General features: G+C 37.1%; 3 protein-coding genes across 5 annotated transcripts in view; 2 read left to right on the top strand and 1 right to left on the bottom strand.

The window, feature by feature from the left end:
- Window positions 1-1613, top strand: part of washc4 (WASH complex subunit 4) — a 30205-nt gene extending 28592 nt beyond the window's left edge. The window contains exon 33 of the mRNA XM_062992530.1: window positions 210-1613. Coding sequence (XP_062848600.1) covers window positions 210-277 — 68 coding nt within the window. The 3' untranslated portion in view covers window positions 278-1613. The remainder of the gene's footprint in view (window positions 1-209) is intronic.
- A 6436-nt stretch (window positions 1614-8049) lies between these two features.
- cnot2 (CCR4-NOT transcription complex, subunit 2) lies at window positions 8050-17266 on the bottom strand. Of its 3 annotated transcripts, none has more exons than XM_062992500.1 (15): window positions 17240-17266; window positions 15225-15344; window positions 14781-14853; window positions 14496-14643; window positions 14215-14400; window positions 13970-14046; window positions 13163-13288; window positions 12909-13033; window positions 12672-12792; window positions 11801-11957; window positions 11588-11649; window positions 11451-11500; window positions 10629-10729; window positions 10369-10513; window positions 8050-9484 (listed from the first exon to the last, which is right to left on the bottom strand). In XM_062992500.1, exons 2-15 carry the CDS (start codon window positions 15330-15332, stop codon window positions 9398-9400), a joined length of 1566 nt encoding a protein of 521 aa, XP_062848570.1. In that variant the 5' UTR covers window positions 15333-15344; window positions 17240-17266; the 3' UTR covers window positions 8050-9397. The 3 variants fall into 3 exon arrangements, with proteins under 3 accessions (XP_062848570.1, XP_062848588.1, XP_062848579.1); XM_062992518.1 differs by having other exon boundaries at window positions 12672-12789; XM_062992509.1 differs by lacking the exon at window positions 17240-17266 and adding an exon at window positions 15955-15977.
- A 2321-nt stretch (window positions 17267-19587) lies between these two features.
- lrrc10 (leucine rich repeat containing 10) lies at window positions 19588-20400 on the top strand. The gene has a single exon (XM_063002578.1). The coding sequence runs from the start codon at window positions 19588-19590 to the stop codon at window positions 20398-20400; it is 813 nt and encodes a 270-aa protein (XP_062858648.1).
- Window positions 20401-26808: the final 6408 nt, after the last annotated feature.

Raw genomic sequence — 26808 nt, 5'->3', positions numbered from 1 at the left:
CAGTTAGAACGCTTCTCAACCAATCAGATTGTAAGGTCGGAACTACCTGTTGTATAAACTGAATTATACTGTCATTTATCACTGTAAATTTTTTGATTTTAGTTTTTTTTGCATAGGGATGTTTGATGATACAACTACCACTAGATGGTTTGCTTGCATCAGTTAGTACAATTGTATTCTACTTAAATACATGGGTTTTTTCCTTTCAGAAGATGTAGCTAAAGTGGATGATGCTTCCTCTGAAACAGCTGCCACCTCTGAATCCTGTGCCAAATAAAGAAGAGCTTTCAATACACATTTTGGTTTCAAGTACTGAGAACTAAACAACACACTCTGAAAGATGGTACAGTGCCATACTTTGGATGGTGACCAAGCCTGGAATTGCACGACAGATAAACACCCTCTATTTGTTGACCATGATGATGCACTAATTTTAGTGGACTGTGATTATGACATGTTGTCTGTTTATAGAAAGTATTACCCCTTATATCAACTGTTATTATTATTCATGTTTGTCAGCTGTATTGGTTTCATTCAGACAGACACTTTTTAGATTTAAAGTGCTCCTGAATTCCTAAGAGTGATTTTTAAATGGTTTATTCAAATTGTTAAGTTTGGAATTTGGGTCTTAAAGTGGTTTGTAAAAAAATTAATAAATAAATGAAGTACATGTCTGAATAGCTAAGTATGCAAGGAAGTATCTTGTAAAGTCCTAAACGTAATATTATTTCTGTTATCTGCAGTTCTTCTAACCTTTCACATGCTTGCACCTAAAAAATATTTGCAAACACACATGCCAGTTCCCCAATCTCCCATGCTCAGTTGGTACAGTGTAATGTTACGCTAGCCCACCATTGCTGAGATTTGGTTTTAAATCTCAGCTGAAGCCCTGTGAAGGACTAGCACCCAGTCTAGGGTTTTCCTGCCTTGCGCCCAGTGTTTCCTGGTGGAACTGGACCCGCCAAGACCCTGACCTGAATTAATTGATTGGTTAAGATAAAAATAACTTAAAGAGAAGTAAACAGTATGTGACAAAATAAAATCATTTCCTGTGTCCTTACTCACCTCTTTACATAAACCGAGGTGAGATTCTGTTACCAAAACCCAAGTATCTGACAAATAGAAACAACTTAATTAGCTGTTAGCTATCTGGCCTGCTAACATGTCTAATGTTTGTGAGAGATGCTAAATCCTGAACTGCATACTTTTTTTACATAGTGTTCCAGTTCAAGTATTGGCACCATTACTCGTGCACTAATTTGACATACTAGTTATAACAATTAGTACATGTTTGAATAGAAATGCAGCTAACATACAGTTTGTTTTATTTTAATTGACTGTGTTTTTAAATAAATTGCAATTTATTATGGCAAGTCAAATTAACGCTAACACTAAAACCAGTGAAATGGAAATCAGGAGAACATTTAAACATTGCACAGTTATGTGTATCACTTATGAATATTAATGAGGGCAGATGTTTCTAGCCTGTTTTAGATGTTTCTTGGACAATAAAAACATATAATCATTTCTTTTTAATGCATTAAAATCACAGGTTTAGGGGTACTAGTAAGTTCAGGGGAAATAGTAAAAAATAAATTAATCTTTAAAATGTATTTCCCAATATTTGTGTGTGTATTCACTGGAGTTGTTACTAAGTACTGTATTATGTATTATAGTTACAACTTATAGCATATACAATACCTTCTAATAATTATTTCATTATAATTATTGATGTACGTATTGTACTTATTATGTAATTCAATGTACAGTATACCTAACATGGAATTGATCTCTGCTATACAGTACATACAATTACAGCAGGGCCGGCGCCCCCTCTGAACCAATCACAAAAACGCGTTTTGCTGCTCAGTGAGAAGTTATTTCTTTGCTTATTTCTCTTTGAGTCATATAAAACAGGACAGCAGACAGGTTCTGTCAGTGTGAACAAAAGAGGTGATTACATATCAGGGAATTTAAAACACTTCTTCGAGTTTAAACTCACTTCCACATGGTAACGTTTGCTTAATATTACTTACTTTCATATTTTTTTGTATTATTTTATTAGCAGTTAGCTGCTAGTTAGTAGCAGCTAATCTGTCGGACTGAACTTTACTTGATACCTTTCTGGAAGGTGATTTTTGCATTTAATAAACATACATTGTAGGAAAACCTATACTGCATCGTTTTCTGATTTGCCAGTGTCACATCCGAGGGCTATCACTTAATCAATTAATTAATTAAGCCCTCAATCACAGCATCCTTTTTTTTGAAGCACCAGCTATTCAAGTTGGATTTTTTACCCAGCTAACTAAATAATACTAATTGTGTTTTATTTAAGCTGGCTAATCACTAAACCAGGGGCCACCAAGTGAGCTGGTAACTTAAAAGAAACACGCAGCTTGCAAAAATTTTTAATTCAGCAACAGTTTAGATTATTGAAGTGTTTACTGTTTTAAGTAGCGCCCTAAGCAGGGAATGTGCGTCATTTGAGACGGGACCGATAGCCTCGACTCAAACGGCAGACTGAATGGACTGGCTAACAGAAGCAAAAGCTTTGAGCACTGAACATACCTTTTCTGTAATTATTTAACATAGCTTTTCTGTATTCGCCATTCTGTTACTCCAACCGCCACACAAGTTGTGCAGCTTTACACATTACTCTGGTCTTGTTGTAGTATCTTGTCCCAGGTCAAATTTAAACTTACTATTTATTATTATTATATTGCTAAGTTTATCGGTTCTATTATTATTGTCTGACATGTGTTTTACTATAAAAAAAAGACTCTCAGCAGTTTATCATTGTGCAAACTGCACCGTAAATGATCACACCATCTTTTTTAAACAGTTTGCTTAAATGCTTAAAACAAAGCAAAATTAATTTGCATATGAACAGAAATAGAGCTACAAATCAAAAGTTTATTTCAGTTAGCTTAAACATTTTGAGGCACCGAAAACCACAGACTAAAGCAGAAGAATAAAAGCTAATAAATGTATAATAAATGAATATGAAAAAGGTACTCGGCGGCCACCCAGACGGAGGTTTGCTCATTGTAGCTCGAGTCACACCTCCAGCCGACTGTGGAGACCTACCTTACCTTTACCTAATGTAACGAACTGTGCTAGCTTCCATTCCTCTAAATCTATTCTCTAACCCCTTTTCTAGTACAGGTGACTGAAAGTGGGTGGAGCCGGGATTCGAACCCGGGACCACCACGCCTACCGTCATTGTTACAGGAGCAATGCGCTCACCTGAGCTACCGGAGAGTACCGATAGAATGCAGCGCAAACGCTTATGTTCTTTTAGTGTAGTGATGGGTCGGTCGCTCTTTAAAGTGAACCACGGGATCCGGCTCCTGATTGGGAGCCGATTCGTTTTTTCCCGTTTTTTTTTCTGTCAAAACCGCACGTGATTGGTCAAGATACGTGGTGGCGTTTGTGTTTACACTGAGCAGGAGGGGAGGGGTTACACACACACACACACACACACACACACACACACCACAGACAGCGTGCACACGAACAGGAGGGAGAGAGAGAGAGAACTCAGCGCTTTACACAGCCAGATATTACACACTGGAAAGGTGAGGAAAATGAGTGGTGGGAGACTACCCACATCTTATACATGTGATGGCACATAGACTGTGTATCTGTCCCCTCAGAGAGAATCTTTTTTAACAGGGCAGATCATAACAGAAAGGAGAAACAGGATCAACCCATCAAAGATGAGCTCCTATAATTTATTGTTGGAGCACTCTGTTCCATGTTGAGTATATAAATAAAGCAATTTAAATAATAAACATTTGATACAATTTTTTGTTACATTGTAATTCATTTTACATGTAATTTGGTAATAAATTAATTTAAGCAACAAAAAAATCTAAGGAGCCACTTGGGAGCCGAAAGAGCCGGCTCTTTTTAGTGAGCCGAGCCGAAAGAACCGGCTCTCTAAAAGGAGCCGAAATTCCCATCACTATTTTAGTGGAATGCAAACCCCGTCCCCTGAGCTCTAATTGGCTGGTAGTTAATGCTCACACCAAACCCACTGATTGGACAGTAAAAAGACGTTTAATCGACGAGGCAACAGCATCACGTGGTCAAACCCAAAGCGCAGAGATACAAATGCCGTGAACTATTTTAACACTTATTTAAAAGTGTTAAATTATTGATTATTGATTATTGTTATTAATTATAATAAAACCGTTTTATTTGTAATGATGTGTTTCCTATCATTATTATTGTTGTTGTCGTCATTGTGATTGTTATTATTTTGTGTTATTAAAATGTTATGTAGACCCACTCTTCAAGCCAACTTCAAGCTACTACTCAAATGAAGGTCTATTTAAATTCACATTTTATTGGAGTCAGCTATGTCGCCCACACCCAGGGCTGGACTGGGAACAAAATTCAGCCCTGGTCTTTTTTCTTCACCAGCCCACACATCGCGCCACACATATCACCCCCTAATCAAATGTTAGATGATTGATATTAATAGTTTTCATCTATCTTACCACTAAAGTTATTAACTCACTATAATAAAAATTAAAATAATAAAAAAAATAACTACAAACAATTATATATATTTCCAACACTTTCCTTTGGGATTAATAGTTCTATCCATCTATCACACACATAAAATGTACAATTTCTTAAATGGTTCTATTGGATTTCCCCATCCGGTCTCATTAAACCGCAAGAAATAAAATTAAACCTTTCTTTCATTAAACCTTTAACACTGGTAAATATGCTTTTTTCGCACTTTTATTCACACGTGATTCACGTTTGTTCCAAATTAGTGCATTGCTCCGATGAGCAAAGAAATAAATCGCATGTGTAAATACTTTATATGTTGACAAGGGAAATTAACCATGTGAGCTATGCACATAATCACTCTAAAAAATGTCCTGAACAACTGCATTTTCCTTTCTGTATTATAGAGGACAAGATAGTGTTTACTTTTTCTGAAGAGCAGAGACTAATGGTACCGTCTCAAATTATATCCACCGCCCTATGTAGTGCACTATGTTGGACATGACATCATAGAACTTTTACAAAAATCGTCCTTAAAACGGCTGGTTTAAAGTCCCTGGTATTATTAATAAGTAGTAGATAACTACTTATTAATCATTCAGTGACTGTTAAAAGAAATGTTTTGTACTGTTAGGAAGTACCCTAAGTAGGGCATAGGCGACATTTGAGATGGGCCCACAGTCTCTTCTTAAACGGCGTTACTAACGAAGCGAGTCACTGAACACTAACTTTTCCTTTTCTGCTCTCTGGATATGCTGTAGTTCCTCACTGCCAAACAGGTTGTCCAGTTTCCTGCACTTTTCTGCATCTGCTTGCAGCTTTTTCTGTGTTTTATCACGGGCTTTTTCTGCACCTCCTTTACGCTTTTTCGACCCTTTCTCCATCTCGCACTCATTCATAGTTTTTGTACTGGTGGTTGTGATTACGGTTTATCCTGGGGGAGGGACATTTCTGTGATTAGCCAATGGACATGCAGCGAGGATACTGTGGTGGGCCAATGCACACTTCAGGATTATTATTCAGGAATATTTAAAACAGAATTTATTTTTCACTCCCTCAGCGGCCCACATACAGAGCGGCCCACCGGGAAAACTCCCGACCCTCCCGATGGCCAGTCCATCCCTGCCCACACCACTGATTGTTGCACAGTGAGCCACAGAAAAAAACATGGGAAAGAAGATCTGCTGCACTTTCCTGCAAGAGGGTGAGAGGGCCCCACATCTTTGATGTTCTAGCAGATGCCCTTAATGACGTTCACTTACAGTTGGGTCAAGATTACACAAGGCACACAATAGCACCCTGGATGGGGCGCCAGTCCAACACACACACACACCCCTACCTATAGGGCAATTCAGTGTCTACAATTAACCTGGCTGCATGTTTTTTGGACTGTGGGAGGAAACCCACGCAGAGAACATGCAAACTCCTCATAGAAAGGACTCGGACCACCCCGCCTGGGGATCGAACCCAGGACCTTCTTGCTGTGATGCGACAGGGCTACCCACTTAGCCACCATGCCACCCTGGAACAAAACAGGCCAGTCATATGTGGTTGCAAAAATTGTTGAAATTGAATGCAAGCTCTTAGTGGAACTCCACATATATGGCTGTAGAGAGAATCCTACGGATCTTGCAGCTCGAAGGGTAGAACACCATCAGGAATGTATGTGTAGTCTACATGTATGTGTAGTTTAAAAATGTTTTTTTTTTTTAAATGTCTTATTTAAGCTGATCCCTGTTCCCTTTATCTACATATATCTTTACTAACTACAGGGGAGTTAAATGCTGAAATCAATAGGAAAATTGGCTTCGATTTTTATTCACTTGTGTTAATGCAAGCTGCAATATTTACTGTCTTGTACATTACTAAATTTTACAGTATTTGCCACTATTTCTAGTGCCATGTGAATGGGGGCTTTGTCATCCTGGTAGAGAGCACTTCTATAGAAATATCCCATCATTAAAATCAGGTCAATAGTAAAAGTAACTTTGTATTTATTTGTAGTGACCCTGTCTGCCAAGGGGACAGTTGGACCCAGACCACACAGTACACATTTCTAAAAGCAAATGCACAGTCCACTTATTCTTTTTGTAATTTATCTGGATATGAACGTTTATTTACAAGAGCATGTGTTTAAGGTGTTCTTCCTAACTGTTTACCAACGAGTGGAGGCTGCATAAGATTTGGAAAAAGACACCACATGTCATTGTGTAAGCCTTTATGTGCAGTATTTAAATAGTAATGTGCATGAATGATTCATGATAGGATTTATTTTTTGGAAGCATTTCAGCTGTGTTGATTTTTAATATATATTCTATTTTTTTGTGAACAACTAACCATTACGTGTAAAACCATGTCTAATTAAAGATTTCTAGCAGCAAGAGAGAGAGAGAGAGAGAGATATTGCTTTTATTCTCGTCAGGCCTATAATGGATTCAGAACATCACCCTAGAGAGCTACACAGTTATGGTTTGGCCAATGGGAGAAAACCACAGTACCAAGAGACAAACACATGCAGAATAGGTGCGGCATTGGTGGTTCAGTGGTAGAATTAAATTCCAGCCAATGCAATACTCAGTTTGACCATTGTTAGCTCAGCGGTTAGGGTACTCGCCTATTGATCGGAAGCCACACCTTCGCCAAGTTGCCACTGTTGGGCCCTTGAGCAGGGTCTTTAAGCTTCAAATCCTTGCAATGTATTTGGTCACATTTTTAAGTCACCCCAGTTAAAAGCGTCTTTTAAGTGCTGTAAATGTAAACATGTCAAACCCCACTGTAATTTGAGCTCAGGATTAAACCCTTTTGTCTGGGGCTTAGATGTCGAGTCACAGGAAAACAAATCTATACACCAGAAGACTATAAACAATAATCAACCTACTTATACCAATATTATATACTCTGTAAACAATCATTTGAAATTGGGATTGTAATCTTTAATTCATCCATTTTCGTAAACTTACTGTGATAAAGGGACGATTTACATGTAGTAACTCATAACCTTTTTATTATCTGCTGTACAAGAGCTTCTGGGTCCTGGGTTTAACCCTCACTTGCAGCTGTCTGTTTTTATCCTCTAAATTGCCCATTGGTGTTATTTATTTATTGTTTTATATTTAATCTAAACATTGTCATTACTGCTTAAACAGATAGTGGTATATTGTCAGTAGTACAGAGAGGCACCGGTTGCAGTTTACTACTACTGGGACAGCTCTGATGGGACTAACAAAGTAATTGCATCTGATTTAAGCAGTCAGTGTACACTCATAGCAGTGCCACACACTACCTCAACTGTATAGGAAATGCTCCACTACCCAAATATATCTGGTCAGTGATGCACATAGTGGTAATTTGGCTCATTTTTCAACATACTATGTGAACCTACATGTACAACATAACTGTATTCAGTCAGTTTGCTGCTGCTTGATGCAGTTTTAACTCAGTCTTGCTCCAGACTGAAGGCATGTCTGTGACTTACTGCTCGGCAGGGCCCTCGTTCCCCTCCCACAGAAAGACAAACACCGGTTCAGGAAAGCCGTTCTGCTTTATTACAAAGGAAAGAAATACGCTTTCAACGTTTTCAGAAAATACAAGACTGGACTGTTTTTTTTCTTTTTTTTTCGTTAGCCGTAAAACCAGTTTTCCTTTTCCTATGAAATGTTTTTATTCAAACAGCTGCAACTGAAATGGTTTTTAGATTTTGGGGTATATATGTCCTTGGTTTGAGAAAATCAGGCCTTCCTTGTTTTTATTTATTCATCTTGGTCTTAAGTGCACAGGGTAACAAGACCTGTCTGGCAGCTTAATAATATTAACACTTTTTAATTATTATTATTTTGTTGTTTGTTTCTAACACATAATGCCACCACTGCTCACCTCCTAAAAATGAGGCTGAACAAAGAATAATTAACTTTTTCCAAAATAGACGTCATGTATATATATATATAGATACGACTATCTATATATATAATATATACACATTCGTACATACATATCTTTATTCATGTGATGTCCAAAAAATAAAAAAAATGTACACATTTATTACAAAATCGTAACAAAGACTGAAAAGTGTTTTTTTTTTCCTCTGGAGCAATGTAGCTTAGTCACAACCTTGTGGGTGATGGTCCACAAGCTGTTCCCACAATGGTCACTAAAACAGTCTGAATTGTAATTATAGCAGTTAGGCAGAGAAAACCTGACCGGGTGGAGGATCGGCTAGCATGGTTAAGATGACGAAACAAAGGAATGTTCTGGAGAAGAAGAGAAGAAAAAAACCTATAGGACAAGTAAGAAAATCCATGATGTTAACAGCAGGCTGTGTATCATTCCAGACAAAATCAGAGTAAGAGCATTTTTGCCAGATAAAAAAGCACAAAACAATTTTTGTGTTCTTTTATTACTAAATAGTGCAACAATGAACATTGCATTTCTTCTGCCCTTTCGTATTCACATGTATTGGATTGATTTTTTTAGTCTGTCCTGGTCACTAGCTAGGTACGTTTCGGAAAACGAAACGTATCCTTTAAGTTGTTACTGCTGTGTGTTTGTTGTACTGCAAGTCAGTTCTTCTGCCAGAGACCAAACAGGCTTTTGATCAGAGGCATAAACAAAACACAGACCTGTGCTCGAAAGGAAAAAAGGAGAAAAAGCATGAGGGTATTTAAAAACAGTGAAAGGGTGTGTTTTGAGTGTCTTTTTGGGCAGCACATCATTTGTAGGGCAGGAAGTCTCCCCTTATCAAAAAAGGAGGAGAGCCCCTGCCCCCTTCTAGCAGTCCTTGTCCAGACAGGTGAGGAATAAAAGCAGATTGTGGTTGGCCGTGGCTGGCCCTGAGGTCTGCTCCTGCAGCTCAGAAACCCAAAACAGCTCCGCATTAGAAGGCTTGCTGTGCTGGGTTGTAGTTGAAGGTGGTTGGTACGTGAGGCCGCTCCTCAAGTTTGTCATATTCAAGGTGAAACTCCTTAAAAGAGAGGAGGAAAGGCATGTTAAGAACTGGATACTCATGAATAAATGTACAAAGGTGAGAAAGCTCAGTGCAAGTGAACTGAGTGTTGTGGCTACAATTACTATTAGTTAAAACTGATCAGTCAAACTATCTGCAAATTTTAATGTGCATAAAAAGTAGGGTTTAAATAAATATGTAAAATATGTGGACTCAAAAACCACCACCAGCTTTTCATCACAGAGATATAGTTCTGGCTAAAGAGTAATATTGTAGATATTACCAGATAAAAACACTGCCCTGCAGAGAATTTTTTCACAGCTTTGCTCTGGAGCTTATGAGGTAGTGGAGGCTCAGCAGTTAAGTTACTGGATTAGTAACTTCAAAGTCACTGGTTCAATCCCCACCACCACCAAGCTGACAATTTTGGGCCCAATTTTGCTGGCACTGTAATTAGCCACCATTGTAAGTTGCTTTGAATAAAGACATCTGCTAAATGCCATAAAAAATATTTGTGATTTTAATATGTTAAGCAATCTGCGCTTTTGTCTGTATAGAAATCTCTAGCTCCACTCTCACTTAAAACCAAGCACAAGCTGTTTAAAATGAATTTAAATTACCCTACCCTTTCAATTGACAGCATTAATAAAACAATTGTTATTTGTAAATTAGTGGTTAAACAATAATCACTGACATCCCTTATAAAAACTTTAGGCAGCAGTTTAATTAGTACCACAAGCTATTTACAAGTATTTACTTTTTTAAAAGTTGACCCTGTGGTTATACCTGTGTGGGATTCTTTTTAGTAGTGGCAATGTGGTAAAAAAGTATATACTGTTTCCATTTTAATATATGAATTTAATAAATATTTCAATTATAGATACTACTAAACGATATTTTACCTTAGCTACTTTCCTCCAGTTAAGACAGTCAAAAAAGTAGTATGTCCCTCGCTCATAAGTGTTGGTCTTCAGAGTGGGCTCCATGCCAGGTGCTCTTGTAATCCACACCCTCTCCTCCTTATGGTACCTCCAGTCTCGGTTAAAGCTGTAACAGAGGAGAAATGTAGTATTATGTTAGAACAACATTTTGCTTGTAATTCAATCTTTTATTTAAATTGTTGTGATGTGTATGTTCTAAAATTGTATGGAATGCTGCATACAGTTCCACAGCAGCCAGAAGCTGTAAGAGATCGCCTCCGTTCATGTAGTATAGGTAGAACAGCAGATCCTCCCCATATCTTGCTAGTTTTATTGCAGCCAGCTGTAACAATACATTAGATCAGATCTCAGTTCTTTTCAATTGTTAGACTAAAGTGGATACAGTGTTAATATGTATTAAACATATCCAGAAACAAAGCATCAAGCATCTTCTCCTTAGAATTATGTTCTCCAATTAGTTCAGCAACAACACACACCTTAAATGTATGTCTACACATGTATACACAGCTTTATATTTAATATATGTATGGGTGTGTCATTTTACTAATGGCATATTTGCAGCTCAATGTGTAAACTATGAAAAATGAATGTTAGACTGTGTATTAGTCCAAAACAAAATGTTTTGTGGAAAAAATATATAATATACATTTAAATAAATACATATAAATAAATGCAACATAATGTCAAGAGCCACACTTCTGTTTTGAAAACATGTGAACTAGTGATTGAGGTGGAGCATCCGGCATAAAAACTATGCCAGATCAAATATGTGTGGCGAACCCTAACAGGAAAAGCCGAAAAAACTCATTCATTCAGTTAGTTAGTTCAGTGAAGCTTGAAAAGTCAGACAAGTCTGCTGCTTAAGCAAAGTTTATGTATTTATTGCCCTGAAGAATAAGACAAATTACTTAACACTCAATATTTTTAAGCGATTCTGATTGATTTCTAGAGACTCTAAGAAGTGTGATGAACACCAGCGCTGGCTACATCTGGCATGTCTACCAGAAAAAAATTGTATAATTGTGATTATCACTCATCCATACCTTGTCCCTAATATGAATGTTGGTTAAATATTCCGAGGGAACATGGAAGTCTGAAAAAGAAAGTATTATCCCTGTTAACACAGTGCTTAACATGGCCGGTCTAGAACTTCAAACCAATAAACAGAGCAGACACTAACCAATGTCCTGTGGTCGGCATGGCGCAGATGCCCAAGGAGACGCAAACTTGGGATAGAGATTTCTGTTGAATAAAAGTCAAGCACAAACATCAGGTACATGCAAGATGTAACTACGTAAAAGAACCTGCTAAAACCCAAACAGAAAAGAGCAGAAAGAATGAAAATTCAGAAGAGTGCATGTTCTCTTTGGGAAAACATAGCAGTGTATCATACTCTGGAGAATTAAGGTTGAGTCCCAGTGTAGTCAGGTCACTTCCTAGTGCCAGGTGAACCATTCCGGGGTCTGTCTCAGCTGCTCGGATGAAGGCCAACAGCCCGATCATTCCAAATTGATCTGTCACCATGCCTGAAGGAATGTTTGTCACCTTACCTGTAAAGAAATCAGCATTTTTAGGGTCCATGACTGCAGCAGACAGGGATTTTAGTAGCCACTCAACCACTTATGGTGCTAATGGAAATGTACCCCTTTTATTATGACTAATATGGCTTATCTCTGACACCCTGTACATACAATAATGCAATCACAACATGCAATGTCTTTCAGTTCTGCAAACATGAGGCTTTGTTTGTTACTAAACATAATAGAATATACTGTAGATTAGTCTTAAACATCAGTCAAAATGTTCAACACTTTAGACGCTACTGGCCAACAGCACCACCGAGATTCAAACCCTAGATCTCAGCAGTAATGAACTAGTGTATTTTACAGCTCCACCATATTTTACTGCCCGTCTTTGCATTATGCTTTACTGATGGGCATGATGGGCCTTCATAAAATGAATAAGGTTTGATTCATGCTCATGGTTTTGCTAGTAACTTTCATGCCATGCAATTCTAAATGTATTGTTTTTCAGAAGAGTTTATTGCAGCACTGGCAGACATTGTTTAAAACAATAAGCCTGATGTTATGAAAAAGAACCCAACACTTCAAGACAATACTCAGCATTGTTACAAGACTGAGTATTAAGAGGTGTCTGAATGACCTCATAACTGAAAACCTCTGCTCTATATTCTGTAAATATAAAAATGTTTGGATATGATGATAGATACTACAAATGAGCAGTTGTGTTTAACAAAAGCTTACCATCAGGCAACACCTGGATCCCCTTCTTTTGCTGGTTGTTGTTCTGTGCTGATGTCTTATCACCTGGGAACTTGGGTCCATCTGCACTGGAGCTGCTTTTGGCTGATGAGTTCAAGTTCTGCTGAATCAACAGAATAAAAAAAACAGTAAAATTGGTAACAGATGAAATGTATGCACTATTTGCTATGTAATAACATATTTTGAATAGATAATTAAAAAAAGGTAATTAACACTGACTGATTTGCTTTCGTCCGTGCTCAACGTTGGGTCCTTGTAGTTAGGCCCAGGCAGTGCAGGAAAATCCTCGTTGTGAATCGAGAAGTCTTGTGACTGTTCAGTTGAAGGCTTTGTCACCATCCCAACTGTAACATACCCATAAAAACACTTATGGTCATAATCAAGACCTGACCACAAAGCAACTGGAGGCAGGCTGAATTATATTCGAGCATTCATTTCATTTAGTTTCTCTTACACATGGATAACAATCTTACCATAGGGAGCCCTTCCAGCCAAGGGATTATGCAATGGTGTTGGGTTGCCATTTCCTTCCCTCCGACTTCTGTCTGCTAATGCAGGGAAGTCAGAGAGGTCCAGTCCTGTCACATTTTCACTTCCATCTATAAAATAGACCATAACATTTTATTCACACATAAATGTAAGGGAAAAAAATAACACACAATCCTACAATGGTCATTTTTCTCTTACTTTTTCTGATTCACAGAAATACACCCAAGCCCTGATTTAAAGATGTTCAGGAAAACGGTATGTACAGAGATTATTCTATTATTCTATTCTATATAAGTAAGGGGAAAATGTTTCAAGATCTGAAAATCTTGCCATTCTGGAACACCAAAAAAGTATTTAATACATAATAACAAATACTAAGTTCATGCTAGCACACCATGATGACACTTCGAAATTATAAGTTCACTGACAGGTGGGCGCCTGTCAGACAATGACTAGCTCATCCATGGGGTGGGATTGCCGAAGGGGATTACACATAACTGCTAAAATTCTGATCTTTGCTGGTTGATCGAGGGCACCTGCACAATGAGTCATGGGATAATGGGAATAAGTGTGTGACTTTCCCTACATGATACAGATTCCTATATGAACCTGCCTTGTGTGGGTGAAAGGAAAAGGTTTGGCGACTGCAAGTTGGATAGCCAAAAGTTTACTATAAAATAAGTCATTTAAAAAGCAGGGTTTGGGTGTAATCATTGATCATGACTGAAAATTTGTAACAGCTACTGGTGAGAACAAAGAATGTTATAAAGTCTGTTCCTTAACTAACTTACCAGTTCCATTGAAGATGTTGTTCGATAAAGAGTTTATACCAAACCCCTGACTTCGACCCATTCCAAAACCTGACATACTGAGAAATGGTAAAAATGTGTTAGTACTAACTCAGTCTAGACTTAAATGTAATCTACATTTTTAACAATCTGTAAATCTACAGTATAGGTAACTGCCACCGTTATTACACATTCTTAACTAAATTAAGCAGGTATCACACTGCTGTCTTCTCTCATGTTTGCCATACCTGTTGATGGTGAAGGGCTGACGTGCCGGCTGTGGCTGCTTTGGCATGCAAATGATGCTAGGCGAACTTCGGTTGGGGCTGCCAAGACCCGAGCTGCCCATACTGTTGGTCCTGCCACTTAGACCCATGCCCTGGCCAACCTGTGAGTGATTCATCATGTTCCTGGAGTTCATAGGTAGAATGCCCCTATTGACCAGAACATAAAACATATTATAATAAGGTTATTGTAAAACTGCTACTCCCACATAGTCAGAGCATAACAACACATAAGGCCAGGCTACCTGTTCGGTGAAGGTGGAGTATGAAGAGACATTGTTGGGACGCCTGTCGTTGGGGTGCTGTGACTCGGTAACTGAGTGCCTTGCGTTAAACTGCGATTTAATTGGGGATTGTTGCTGCCAATGCTCCTTATTGAGAAGCCTAGTGCACCTGTAATAAAAAGGAGGTAAAACCTATATGTATTAAAGTGAATAATCCCCTTTGATTTTTTATTTAAAAAATTCTCATGTTACCAAACACGTGGTCATGCATAAAAATGAGCACAACGTAAACTGAACTGTACTCACTTTGTGGACCATACAAACTCGCACCAAGCTGCGACAATTGACCTGAAGACGATGGTGAAGGAGATGCCAGCATCTGAAAGGCAGGGAAGGAGTGTTATCTTATAGTCGCTTTATTGTAAACTCAAACCAACATTAATTAACACCTTAAACTAAAACAACTTCCTTTATTATGACCAAAGCTGCATTTCAAATTATATTCTAGAGTAAAAGAAAGCATATCAGCAAAGTAACACCAGCAATGAACATACTATTTTCACATTGTTCAATTCTCTGAATGTATTTAGAAAGTGGACTGGTGTAAACAATGCTTTCAAACTAGAGATCTTAAATAGCCTTTAAGTCAACTTCAGATAAATGGAAAGCTTACATGATCAATTTACTAAGCAGATAACTGCAGAAATCAGACAGCTATGAGACGTAAATGCAATTAAAGAAAAAACTTACATCTTTCTCCGATCGATGAGGGAACATCGACGGCTGGCCATAGTACATACTCTCATCAGGGTAGTCACTTTCGACCCCCTCAAACTTCTTTCTCGTAGCACTGAACATGCCGTTCGTCACCTAAACAATTAAATTTATCGTCAGAGCTTGTTCTAGATTCCGATAAGACTTTTTTATCACCAAATGTACTACTTAAGAGTTTTTTACTGAAGCAATTGAGTTAACTTCCAGACACAGATTGAAGCAATTATGTAATTTGAGCTTACAGCACATTAAACCTATTTATCAACAAAAGCAAAATGCACAAATTAAAAATAAGCATGAATAAAGAACAATAACTTAATGATAATTAAATCTGCTGTTCATTTAAAAAAAAAATCTGGATAACCTGGGACAGATAAATACGTTATTAAAAGCAATAAATTCCCATTTAAGACCAACAATCAGATTTATGACTAAGAGGCTTCAACTGAGACAAAACCTGCTTTGTCAGCTCTAATTTTAAATGAGTGTTTAAAACTATCCAGTGTCTCGCCATTCAAACAGGGTCGTTTTTCTCTACAACTTAACGCCACATCTTTGACTTTCAATCAGTTTAATACTGTAGCGTTAACAAAACAAATATCCGCCTTTTTAAAAATTGTAACCATATTTACTAACACATTCACAAATTTGTCTGTCTCGCTCTTTTTGTGTGTGTGTGCGTGAAGTAAAACTTAAATCATTATACCAGCCTCTCTGGAGGTGGCCTAGCTGGTAGTGTGGGTGCCACCTAATTGCAGGGACATGGATTAAAACCTCAGGTCAAGTTAGAGGATTTAGAATGTTTTCTCTATGGGTTTCCTTCTATCTACCAAAACACACAAGTCACTTGAGTGTGTGATGCCCTGTCCAGGACCCATTCCCACCTTGTACCCAGTGTTTTTGAGTAGCTTTAGGATAGTTACTTTATTATAGTAAAACATTAAGCTTGTTGCAATTATACCATCATTGACAAATATTTGGTTACTATCTTATACATTGTTATTTTTAAGACGACAGCGATGCATTGTCAAATTGCTCAATCCTTTATTTTCAAACACTATAAGACCCACAGATATATTTTCTGGGTTTCCTACTGCCTAAACTTTTGTGTTAAAATAATCTGAATAAAAATGATCTATTAGCTACTGACAGGCATTGGATGTGTTTAAAATCGTGAGTTTACTCACTTAACATTGTTTACATGTACTGCACTGGGATTTGCACTTGAAATATATAGATCTTTGTCAGTAAAAAGAAAATTTGCTATATACATATCCTTTGGATTTGTATTAGAAACAATGCTAACTGGGTTCCACTACTGGAATGAAGAGCTAGCTAACCCCAGCTAAATTAAATGGACAGCGATTGTGAGCCGCTATAAATAACCAAGTTAGCACGGTGATGCTAAATGTTGTTAGCCCACAAACCCAGTAGCTATCGAACTAAAATATTTGGAAAATGATTGATTAGAGGTTTTAATGCACTGTAGCTTAGACCAGAGTGTACTTAGCTGACACTTGAGTTATACTATGAATCACGTTTAAATAGGCACCGCGGTAGGACTTAAATTTGAGTTATTTACTAGCAGGATCACAAGCCTGAAGCTAACCACTTAGCTAACAAGTGGCTTTCGTGATAGAAGGATAAGCGTGTAGGCCCTCAAATGTGGCCTGTATTTCTAACTTGTATATTTTATAGCGCACTAACGTATTAACGAGTGCACCAGAGTAGAACAGTAGCACTGCTGTGCTGTATACTACAGTCTTCTATAGTACTGTAGTATGCGAGTTTGGAGCTCTGCAGCTAATGGCTAAAGCAGCTAGCTCAGACAAAAACACAGACGGACGAGTCGGTGTATTTACTGCAACACGTCCAAACGCAGCACGTACGCAACGATAAATTGAGGAAACGCTTTGATCTGGTGGCTATTTGTGTTCGAGTTGAAGCGGGCAGATGTATTATTTCTGCTCATAAAGATAAAATCCACAAACCGCATTAATTTCCCCTCTGCTCGTAGATCCAAGATGGCTGTGTATCCTGCAGCTGAGAATGCTGGGTGAATAGCCTTTACCCTCTAACCCCTTAGTGACCCTTTCATCAGTAGTAACTTTTTGTTCATTATAGTCCTACATTTATTATTATATATGATTATGAACATGACTATTTACTGTAGCTGACAAATATTCATCTGTACTAGTACAACATTTCATTCATATCACTGGTTTACCAGGGCAAACCTAAACATTTCTTCAGCAAGAGCTTTCTAGACAGTTGATATTCCTAGCTACTAATGTCTTGGTTATTCCAGCTACCAGTTTAGCAATTTGCTTTACATAATGAGTAATGTGCCTTGTACCATTAGGATTTTGCCCCCCCCCCCAAAAAAAAATATGTCATGCATTGGGCCCCACCACAAGCTGTCACAAAAATTTTTGTAACCCATGTTTTAGAAAGCTAGGAGAAATAAGGAGTAGAAATGCTTTACGATGGATGCTATAGTGGTGCAGCTAGTGAAGTGGTAAGGTGGTTACTGAGGTTCTGAGTTTGATCCTTACTAATGGACACCTGGTTTAACATGAAGATTAGATAGAGAGAGACAGACAGACAAAGAAAAGACGAGAAAGCATAACAAACAAATGCATTATCACTTTCTTTAAATAATAATAATTAAATATTACATACTATGGAAAACTATGGCTGCCAAATTGGGCTGCATTATGTATAGGTTCAGAACAAAAAGGTAACAAGCACTCAGGTGGTGCAAATTATGCTAGCCCCACCACCACTGAGATCCAGGTTCAAATCTTGAACGATGCTGTTGGTTGGCTGGGCATCTACACTTTGGCCGAAGCCCTTCAATGGATTGATGCCTTGTTCAGGGTATTCCCACCTTGCACCCAGTGACACCGGACCCACTGCAAACCTGACCAGAATAAAGAAGCTAAAGAAAAGGAAATTAAATGAATGAAAGGTAATAATAACCAAACTTTTCTTAAATGACATTGTTAAAGATCAAACAGATTAACAGTTGAATCAACTATCAAAAATCGGAAAATTTAGACCAGATTTAGATTCAGGGTCTAGGTGTGAGGATCATTTCTTTAGAGGAACTGGACTAAATTCTCTTTATATTTGTAAAAAATGATGTGAATACTGGTAATTTGACACTAGTATATAAACCCACCCAGTAGGTATAAAGCGTAACAACATGCACAATTGTAAGAAAACATCTGAGAAATATAAAAAAAAATAATAATAAAAAAAACTTTTAACCCACAAATCATTTTGTGAATGTCGGTGTATAAACACTTAAATTTAATTCTCTAAGACATGAGGTATTCTGAGAAGCTTTTCAATATGTCACTATAAATTACTGGGATATTTGCAATGCCTTGGTGTCCAGTCTCAATGGGAAATGTGGGCATGGAAACATAGAAGGCTCAATTGCCAAAATGGGTTTCTTTGTTTGTTTGTTTTTTCATTTAATTAATTTTTAATCTAAAAAAATGTTAATATTTTTAAATACCTGATTTGAACTGTGTTACATAAATGTTAGGATAATAACGATTTGCATTTCAAAGGCAAATCCTAGTTTATCATGATTGTACATTGAAAGTAGACTGAAATTGGCTACAACTCGGCTGATGTATTATAGTACTGACTATAATTTACTAAATGAAACGTAAATTTATTACTAATAAGTTAACAATTAAGAATCTGCCATTCTTATGGTCTGGTTAATTAAAAATAAACACTGCATTGTTGTGGTCTGCCACATGACATTGACTACCACTGATAGGACCCCCAAACTGGGATAGCTAAGTGGCTTAACTTAAATGGTCATGCATAAATAAGAGAGACTCAGACCTCCCCATATTTATCCACATTCCACTGAACACTTCACTTATCACTGCCACTTGCCCACACCACAGCCTGGAACTTCATTTAACATGTATGAGAAGGGGCAGGCTGGTTATCTTTTTTGGCACTTTTAGAAGGCAAAGCTCAGAGCAAGACACAGAGTTCAGCTGAGTGCAGGGACATAAAATCACTCAAACATCAGTTAGGCTTTTAATGAAAGGACTATGAACTCCTTTTAGCTGTTTGGTAAGTATTGATGTTAATTAGTTTCTTTTATATGGGCAATGACAGTTTAAATGTGAACTTGTAGCTATAAAATGAAAACTGTAATGTAGATGTCATTTAAGATTTTGTGTTAAGCATTTTGTTATTGACAACATTGTTAAGAATGATCTATTTCTTATTATTTATTGTCATTCTCTTTTATTGCATGTAGTCTTTTTTGTTCATAAAGGGACCATGAAAGTTGGCTGGAAGAATGGGAAATGTTATTAAGGGAGCTGCAGCCTTTATCCCATTTGATCGATGTCAGCGATTTTTAGTGGGAGACTTAAAAGAAATGCCCCTTGATTGTACCTTGGATCTGAGTAGTTGTCAGCTGCGTCACTTTCCTCTTAGAGTTTGTGCCTTCAGTGAACTTGTCAAGCTTTACCTGAGTGATAACCACCTGAGCAGCCTTCCGTCTGAGCTTCACTGTCTGCAAAAACTCCAGCTTTTGGCTCTGGACTTCAACTGCTTTCAAGAACTGCCTTTGGTGGTTTGCAAGCTTCGGCAACTTAACATCCTCTACCTTGGGAATAATAGAATTTACAAACTGCCAAAAGAGCTAGCAAAGCTCACTGAACTAAAAACACTGTGGCTTGAGACTAACTGCTTTACAAAGTTCCCAGTTGTAGTGTGTAGGCTTCCCAACCTCAAGACACTTCATTTGGGATACAATCAGTTTCGATGCTTACCCAATGAATTGGCTAGGTTAAAAGAATTGCGAAGTATCTGGTTAGCAGGAAACTTGCTGAATGATTTTCCACCAGTGCTTCTAGACATGCATGGTTTAGAAGTGATTGATGTAGATAGAAATCGAATATGTTATTTTCCTGCACTAACCCATTTGAAAGGGCTGAAGCTGGTAATTTATGATCATAACCCATGTTTTAACGCACCTTTGGTTGGAGAGGGCGTGAAACGGGTGGGCCGTTGGGCTGACTGTGTTGAAGATGAGGATGAGGAAATTCAAGAAAAAACAGCAGAAGTGTCCACAGTGATGAAAGGACAACTTCCAGATAAAGAGTAACACGGACTGTATTACAAATATGAGATTTTATAAAATATATTTTGTAGTAGTCAATTTTTATTTCATAATATTCATGCAGTAAGACTTTAAACAGATAGATACTTACTTTAAAGTGTTTTCCATATGCTACTAAAACAACAAAGATACTGGTTTGTGTTTTTTCCATGATAAAAAATGCAATACAACAAAAGCAGTTTTCACAGTACTGTATACAAAGTATATATAATCTGCAAGTAGATATTAATTCAATGTTTATCACCTCTGCATTTTTCTAAGATGTAAAGGACCATCTTTATATTGTTGAATGAAAATGTAATGTAGCAATGTAGGTAATTTCATTGATAAATTGTTACATTTCAATAATGAATCTTACCTCTTTAATAATGCATATATCACATGACAGATTTGAGTCTAGAGTTTGATGTAGGAGCCCAAATAGGCTGTAATTATCATTCGGGCTATTCTTGGTCTCTGTTGAAGTGTGAAGTGAAATGTTCAGCATAGTTCTATAATCACTCTTGTACTTTTATTTGATATATTGAGCTTATCACAGTCCTTCTGGCCGAAATGTGCACCATTTCCCCTAGTAGATTTGTGAAGTGACAAATTTTTTTTTTAGCTAAATAATAATAATAATTATTATTATTAAAAACGCTTGCCTAGGCTACATAAAATGCTCAAGAATGAATGTACTGCCATAGTGGATCTGAGTTTGTTTGTCATCTGAGGGAGGTTATCTTTAAGGATGTTTCTGTCTTTGGCAATTTGGACCAGTCTCCCCCACTGCTGAGAGACACCCTCCATACCTGTATGCTGCCGCCAACCTGTTTCATTGAAGGGATGGTATTAGCCAGGTGAAGAGCAGTGTATGTTTTTTTTTTTTTTTTGGCAGACATAGTGCTGTGCTGCCCAAATAGTAACATTTGATTATCATTAGACTTAATTATCTTTTCCCTCCTTTTACAAAAGTCCTTTACATTCCAAGCCGACTGTTAAGCGCCCTTTATTTTACAGTGGCTTTCATTTTACCAATTAAATTTCGCATGGCATCTCTCTAAAAGAGGTAATAGCAGCAGTAGAGAAAAATAGTAGCAGTGTTCACAAAAAATAATTTACACTAAGTAAATGTAACTAAATGTCCTGTCATGAATGTAACCAAAGAGTGTAAAACATGACGTTCAAATGAAAAATGAAAAATAAAAATATAAAAAATATAAGTGTGAGTTCTTTAGAGTTATGTCCAATCATTTAAATTATATATAATAATTATATAAGTGAACACCAATTGAGTTTGAAACACACCTCAAGGATATTTAAAGCAAACAGGATGCACCTGACCACAGTTGCCTCAGAATACTTTGTAAATTAGAAAATTTAGTTTTTGATTTCAATCAATGTTTATAATCAACTATAATCAACTATACTCATGTTTTGATTTTATTGTGGGTAATCAAGTATAGTAATTAATGGGTAAAAATATCAGTTATATCCATTCAAAATCAAATCTACAAAACAGTAAAGTGTTAAAGTCAAAAGGTCTAAATAATTTCTAAGTAAAAACTTGATCTTAATTTTGTTGTGTTTCTTAGAAAATAAAATGTAGTTTTGTATTTGGGGTTTACATGATATGTAATCTAGACTTACACTAAAGTCTTTATTTGTAGCTTTTTTCACAAAACAATCATCGATAAAATGCCAGCACTAGTAATTAAGGTTTACTTTTCATGGTTTATTTGCCTTTATCATATTTACTGTGGATGACATGTTCAAGACTATATACAATAATTCATAAACCTAAAACAGAACTCTGTGGGACACTGCACAGCCGCTGACACAACAATCTGCCAATCAGGACCTAAACTAAATGGAAAGTTATGTGCAATTAAATTAAGCGTCAAATGTTGTACTTAAGTAAACAGTATCTAAATAAAAACACAATCAGAAACAAGCATTCAGGCATCAGTGACATAGTACATAACATTTGTTATTCCTACTTTAAAAATAGGGTGGCACTGTGGCTAAGTGGGTAGCACTGTCGCCTCACAGCAAGAAGGTCCTGGGTTCGATCCCCAGGTGGGGCGGTCCAGGTCCTTTTCGTGTGGAGTTTGCATGTTCTCCCCGTGTCTGCGTGGGTTTCCTCCAAAGTCCAAAGACGTGCAAGTGAGGTGAATTGGAGACACTAAATTGTCCATGACGGTGTTTGATATAACCTTGTGAACTGATGAATCTTGTGTAATGAGTAACTACCGTTCCTGTCATGAATGTAACCAAAGTGTAAAACATGACGTTAAAATCCTAATAAACAAACAAACAACTTTAAAAATATTTTTAATCTGAAGAATGCAGCTTCTTAAAGATATATTCGAAAAAGCTAGCTTGAAAAACTTGAGGAAATGACCCAAGCTTTGTAATACATGTTTTATGTTTAGTAAGGATTTCTAGTAATGATAATAATTCTGTAATTCTGTAATAAGTTAATGTCATGTGTACATGGGCTTGGCCTAGAGGCAAGCATTAGGGTAAATAGCTTGTTAGACCAAATGTGGCAGCTGGATGTTAAATGTTTTTTGGGTTTTAATTAAATACAGGATTATTTATTTTACAGCAAATACAATTATTTCCAAAACGTTCTATTGTATGCTCAAGGTGGGCAAGCTTTTATGGTCATGAAATAAAGTAAATAAGCTTGATGTTACGTGGGAGTTTTATAAACTGAATAAACCTCATATGCTAATTATTTGTAGCCACGCGTCTACGTGTGTTCAGTAGTTTTCTACTGATGCGTAGGAGAATTGCAGATAAACAGTTAAACGTGTACATGGGGCTTTTATTTAGAAAGGACGTTTGGCACTACGTATGCAGCCGTATTCAAATTGCTATTGCTGCGAGCAGTGTTGCCAACTTAGCGGGTTTGTCGCTATATTTAGCGACTTTTCAGACCCCTCTAGCGACTTTTTTTTCAAAAAAGCGACTAGCGACAAATCTAGCGACTTTTTCTGGTGTTATTGGAGACTTTTGGAGACTCGAACGTGAAAACACACATTGTTCTGCAGTTACTGTCCTCAACGAGCAGCGGGTCGAGCTGCCGTGAGCCCCTCCCCCGTCCCAAAGCACGGGCGGTCAGTATCACAGTCAGTGTTGCCAGATTGGGCGGGTTTCCTCCAAAATGCAAGTATGTATCTCCGCAGACCGGAGTACCGTGAGTAGGAGGGGCTTATACCGCAAGTGGGCGGGTACCCGCAAGTAGGAGGGGCTTGTGCCGCAAGTGGGCGGATATCAGCGAAAGAACGTCTTTGCAAAACAGGGTGCTAAATGAGTAGGGTTCAATGAATTTCCGGTCTTAACCCACTATTTAATATGCAACTTTCACATCGGAAACATAATAAAAATACAATTAAAATAGTATGTGTTACCTGTTATTGTTCAAATATCATTGTCAGGTACAGGTTACAGTTACAAGTTAAATAAAATGCATTTACATTCTGATTTTGGATAAGAGGTATTACTAAACAATATTACTAATAGCATACACCAATCAGGCATAACATTATAACCCCCTTCTTGTAAATCTAAAACCCAAATAATTAACCTTTAATAGGTCTTTAATATTCTAATGCATTTGTCCCTAAGGACAAAAAATTGCCTCTTCGCAAAACTGCTGTAAAAATATTATGCATGAATATAAAACTTTTAAAACTACTTCTGCCTGAAATATACATATCAAATATTACTTTTTTAACCTTTTAAATGCTGGTATGTTACATAGCATTGAAAAAAAACCTAAAATAATTTCCATAAAATACATTTCAAGGAGCATTTGATTCTTACTGTTATTAGGCCCTGAGATGGGTCAATGATTGGCAGCAACATTGATTTTGGTGCTTTTTTTTTTTTTGCAGTGTCAGATTAAAAGAAAAACTCACACTCAAGGCCAAAAAATGACTACTTCCCAAAAACTGCTGTAAAAATATATGTAGGGCGAGAGAGAGAGAGAGAGAGAGAGAGAGAGAGAGAGAGAGACAGCAAGTAAGATAAATTACTATTCCTGCAGCAGCTGATGAGCATAGAAGATGCTCTCTCTTTTTGATGTGTGGGGCATTTCTCCCACCTTGTGCGGTGTTTTGTGCTTAGGAGCAGCACATCCTTGCCCAGTCAAGGAATAACTGACCAGTGTGTGGGTCTTCATAAAAGCAAAGGTGGAGGAGAAGAGCGCTCTTGCTCTTGCCTGGAGCAACTGAGGGGAAGCTCAGGCTTGTGTCCGTGAATTGTGCCAATCAGGGCCAGTTTCCATCTGAGCAACTCCTCTTAATAATGAATAACCTCTGGCAAATATTAGCTGTATTTATTCAACACAGCCAAAATGGTTTGAATAAAAAAAATGGCTCTTAAGGGCCGTTAATTGAGAATCTTAAGGGCCGTTGGACTAGGGTTTTGATGATTATGCTTTCATATAGTTCATTTCAGATATAAGTTAATTGTAGTGTGTTAAATTATTATATAACTTTTGTATAAATAATAGATTATTATATCTCTACTTGATATTAGTGAGTCCATTGTGCTTTCATTAGAGAAAACAAGTGTACACTGTTACACTTCCATATATTTACAGGTAATTCCCATGGGTTCCTCCCCACCCATATTAACTGAAAAAATACATAAATGATTTGCCTGAAATATGCAAAGGCACAGAGTGTCAAATGTATGCTGACGATACAATAATTTATGTATCGGCAAAGACTCCACAGAAAGCAGCAGAAATATTAAATAGGCAAATGACTAGTGTTTCTCAGTGGCTTAATAACAATTGTTTGTCTTTAAATCATACTAAAACTGTATCGATGTGTTTCACCTTAAGACAAAAACAACAAAAAGATTTTTTGATATATGATAATGAAAAGGAAATTGTTAGTGAAAGTTAGTGAGTTAGTGAGTTCAAATATTTAGGAGTGACTTTGGATTCTCAATTAAAATTTGATACTCACATAAAGAAATTATCCAAAACTTTTAAAACTTAAACTGCTTTCGAATGATAAGACCTTGCATTTCACTGAAGGCTGCAAAGATGTATGTGCATGCTATGATTCTATCTCATATGTCATATTGTGCAACTGTATGGGGTCAAGCTTCTCAAACAACAATTAAACCTATAATGTCATTACATAAACAGGCATTAAAAGTGATGGATCAGAAATCAATGAGATGGCATCATTGTGAAATTCTAAAAAGATACAACTTGCTGAGATTTGATAATTTTATAAAGTTCTCTATCCTAAAGCTTGTCTTTAAGTGCGTAAATAATCTTGCACCAAAAATATTGTGCCAGTTTATTACAAAGCAGGAAAACAAAGGAGTGACAACCAGGGGAGAAGTAAGTGGCAACTGTAGAATGCCAGTCTATAGAACATCTTTTGGTCAGTCATCTTTTACAGTTAAAGGTGTACGATTATGGAATTTATTACCTTCAGAAATTAAAACCCAAAATGAATTAAAAGTTTTTAATATAAATTTAAAGCAATGGTTTAAACAGAATCCAACCTGTGAACACTCTGTAAGTATTAGTTGATAAACAGATATAAAGATGGACTCATCATAAGTGTAATTGCTCAAATCAGTATGTTGTTTTATGTATTTTATGTATTTACATTTTGTACTTTTTTGTTATAAAAGCCTAAGCAGGGACTGGGGTTGCAAATGAGCTTATGCTAGAAGCCTCTTATACAATACATCTGGTGCATTTTATGTAACAATGTTAAATAAACTATTAAAAATAAAAAAATCTTTTTCTAAAAAGGGAGTAGTAGCCTATATGTATGCAGACATTTTCCCCCTTGTAGGACACATTGTATGTGGTCTCAAATAAAAATGTTTACCTTGTTTATTTTATGATCACACACAGACAGTTTTGAATCATACTGTATAACAAATCATTGGAATATTTATATGAATATAAAACGCTTAACGGAAACTTGTGGAATGGTTTTGTAACACCCGTTTTGAGTTGTACCACCCACTTTTTGTATAAGCCCCTCCCACTTGCGGGTATCCTCCCACTTGCGGTATAAGCCCCGCCTACTTACGGCTGGCTCCGGTCTGCAGAGGTACCCTTCTCCCAAAATGAGCGGATTTTGTTGGAAATTGGCAGGGAAAAACACACTTTGGCAGGTGGACAAAATTTGGGCTGGTTTGTAATTATTTTGGCAGCTTAAAATATAAATAAAAAAAGCTATTGCTAAAGCAGGTGGAATATAAATAGGTCTCCCTTCTCCCTACCATCTCCCACCACATCCAACCCGTTGTCAAAAGTTTGATTGACAGGTTATTCTTTCCAGTCCAAGACATGTTGCCACGTCCATCAATACACTGATTCATATGTTAGACAAGTGATTTGAGTTGAATATGAAGGTAAGC

This window comes from Trichomycterus rosablanca, chromosome 1, assembly GCF_030014385.1.
Source record: "Trichomycterus rosablanca isolate fTriRos1 chromosome 1, fTriRos1.hap1, whole genome shotgun sequence".
In the NCBI taxonomy this organism is placed as follows: domain Eukaryota; kingdom Metazoa; phylum Chordata; class Actinopteri; order Siluriformes; family Trichomycteridae; genus Trichomycterus; species Trichomycterus rosablanca.
This window is presented reverse-complemented; position numbering and strand designations above follow the sequence as displayed.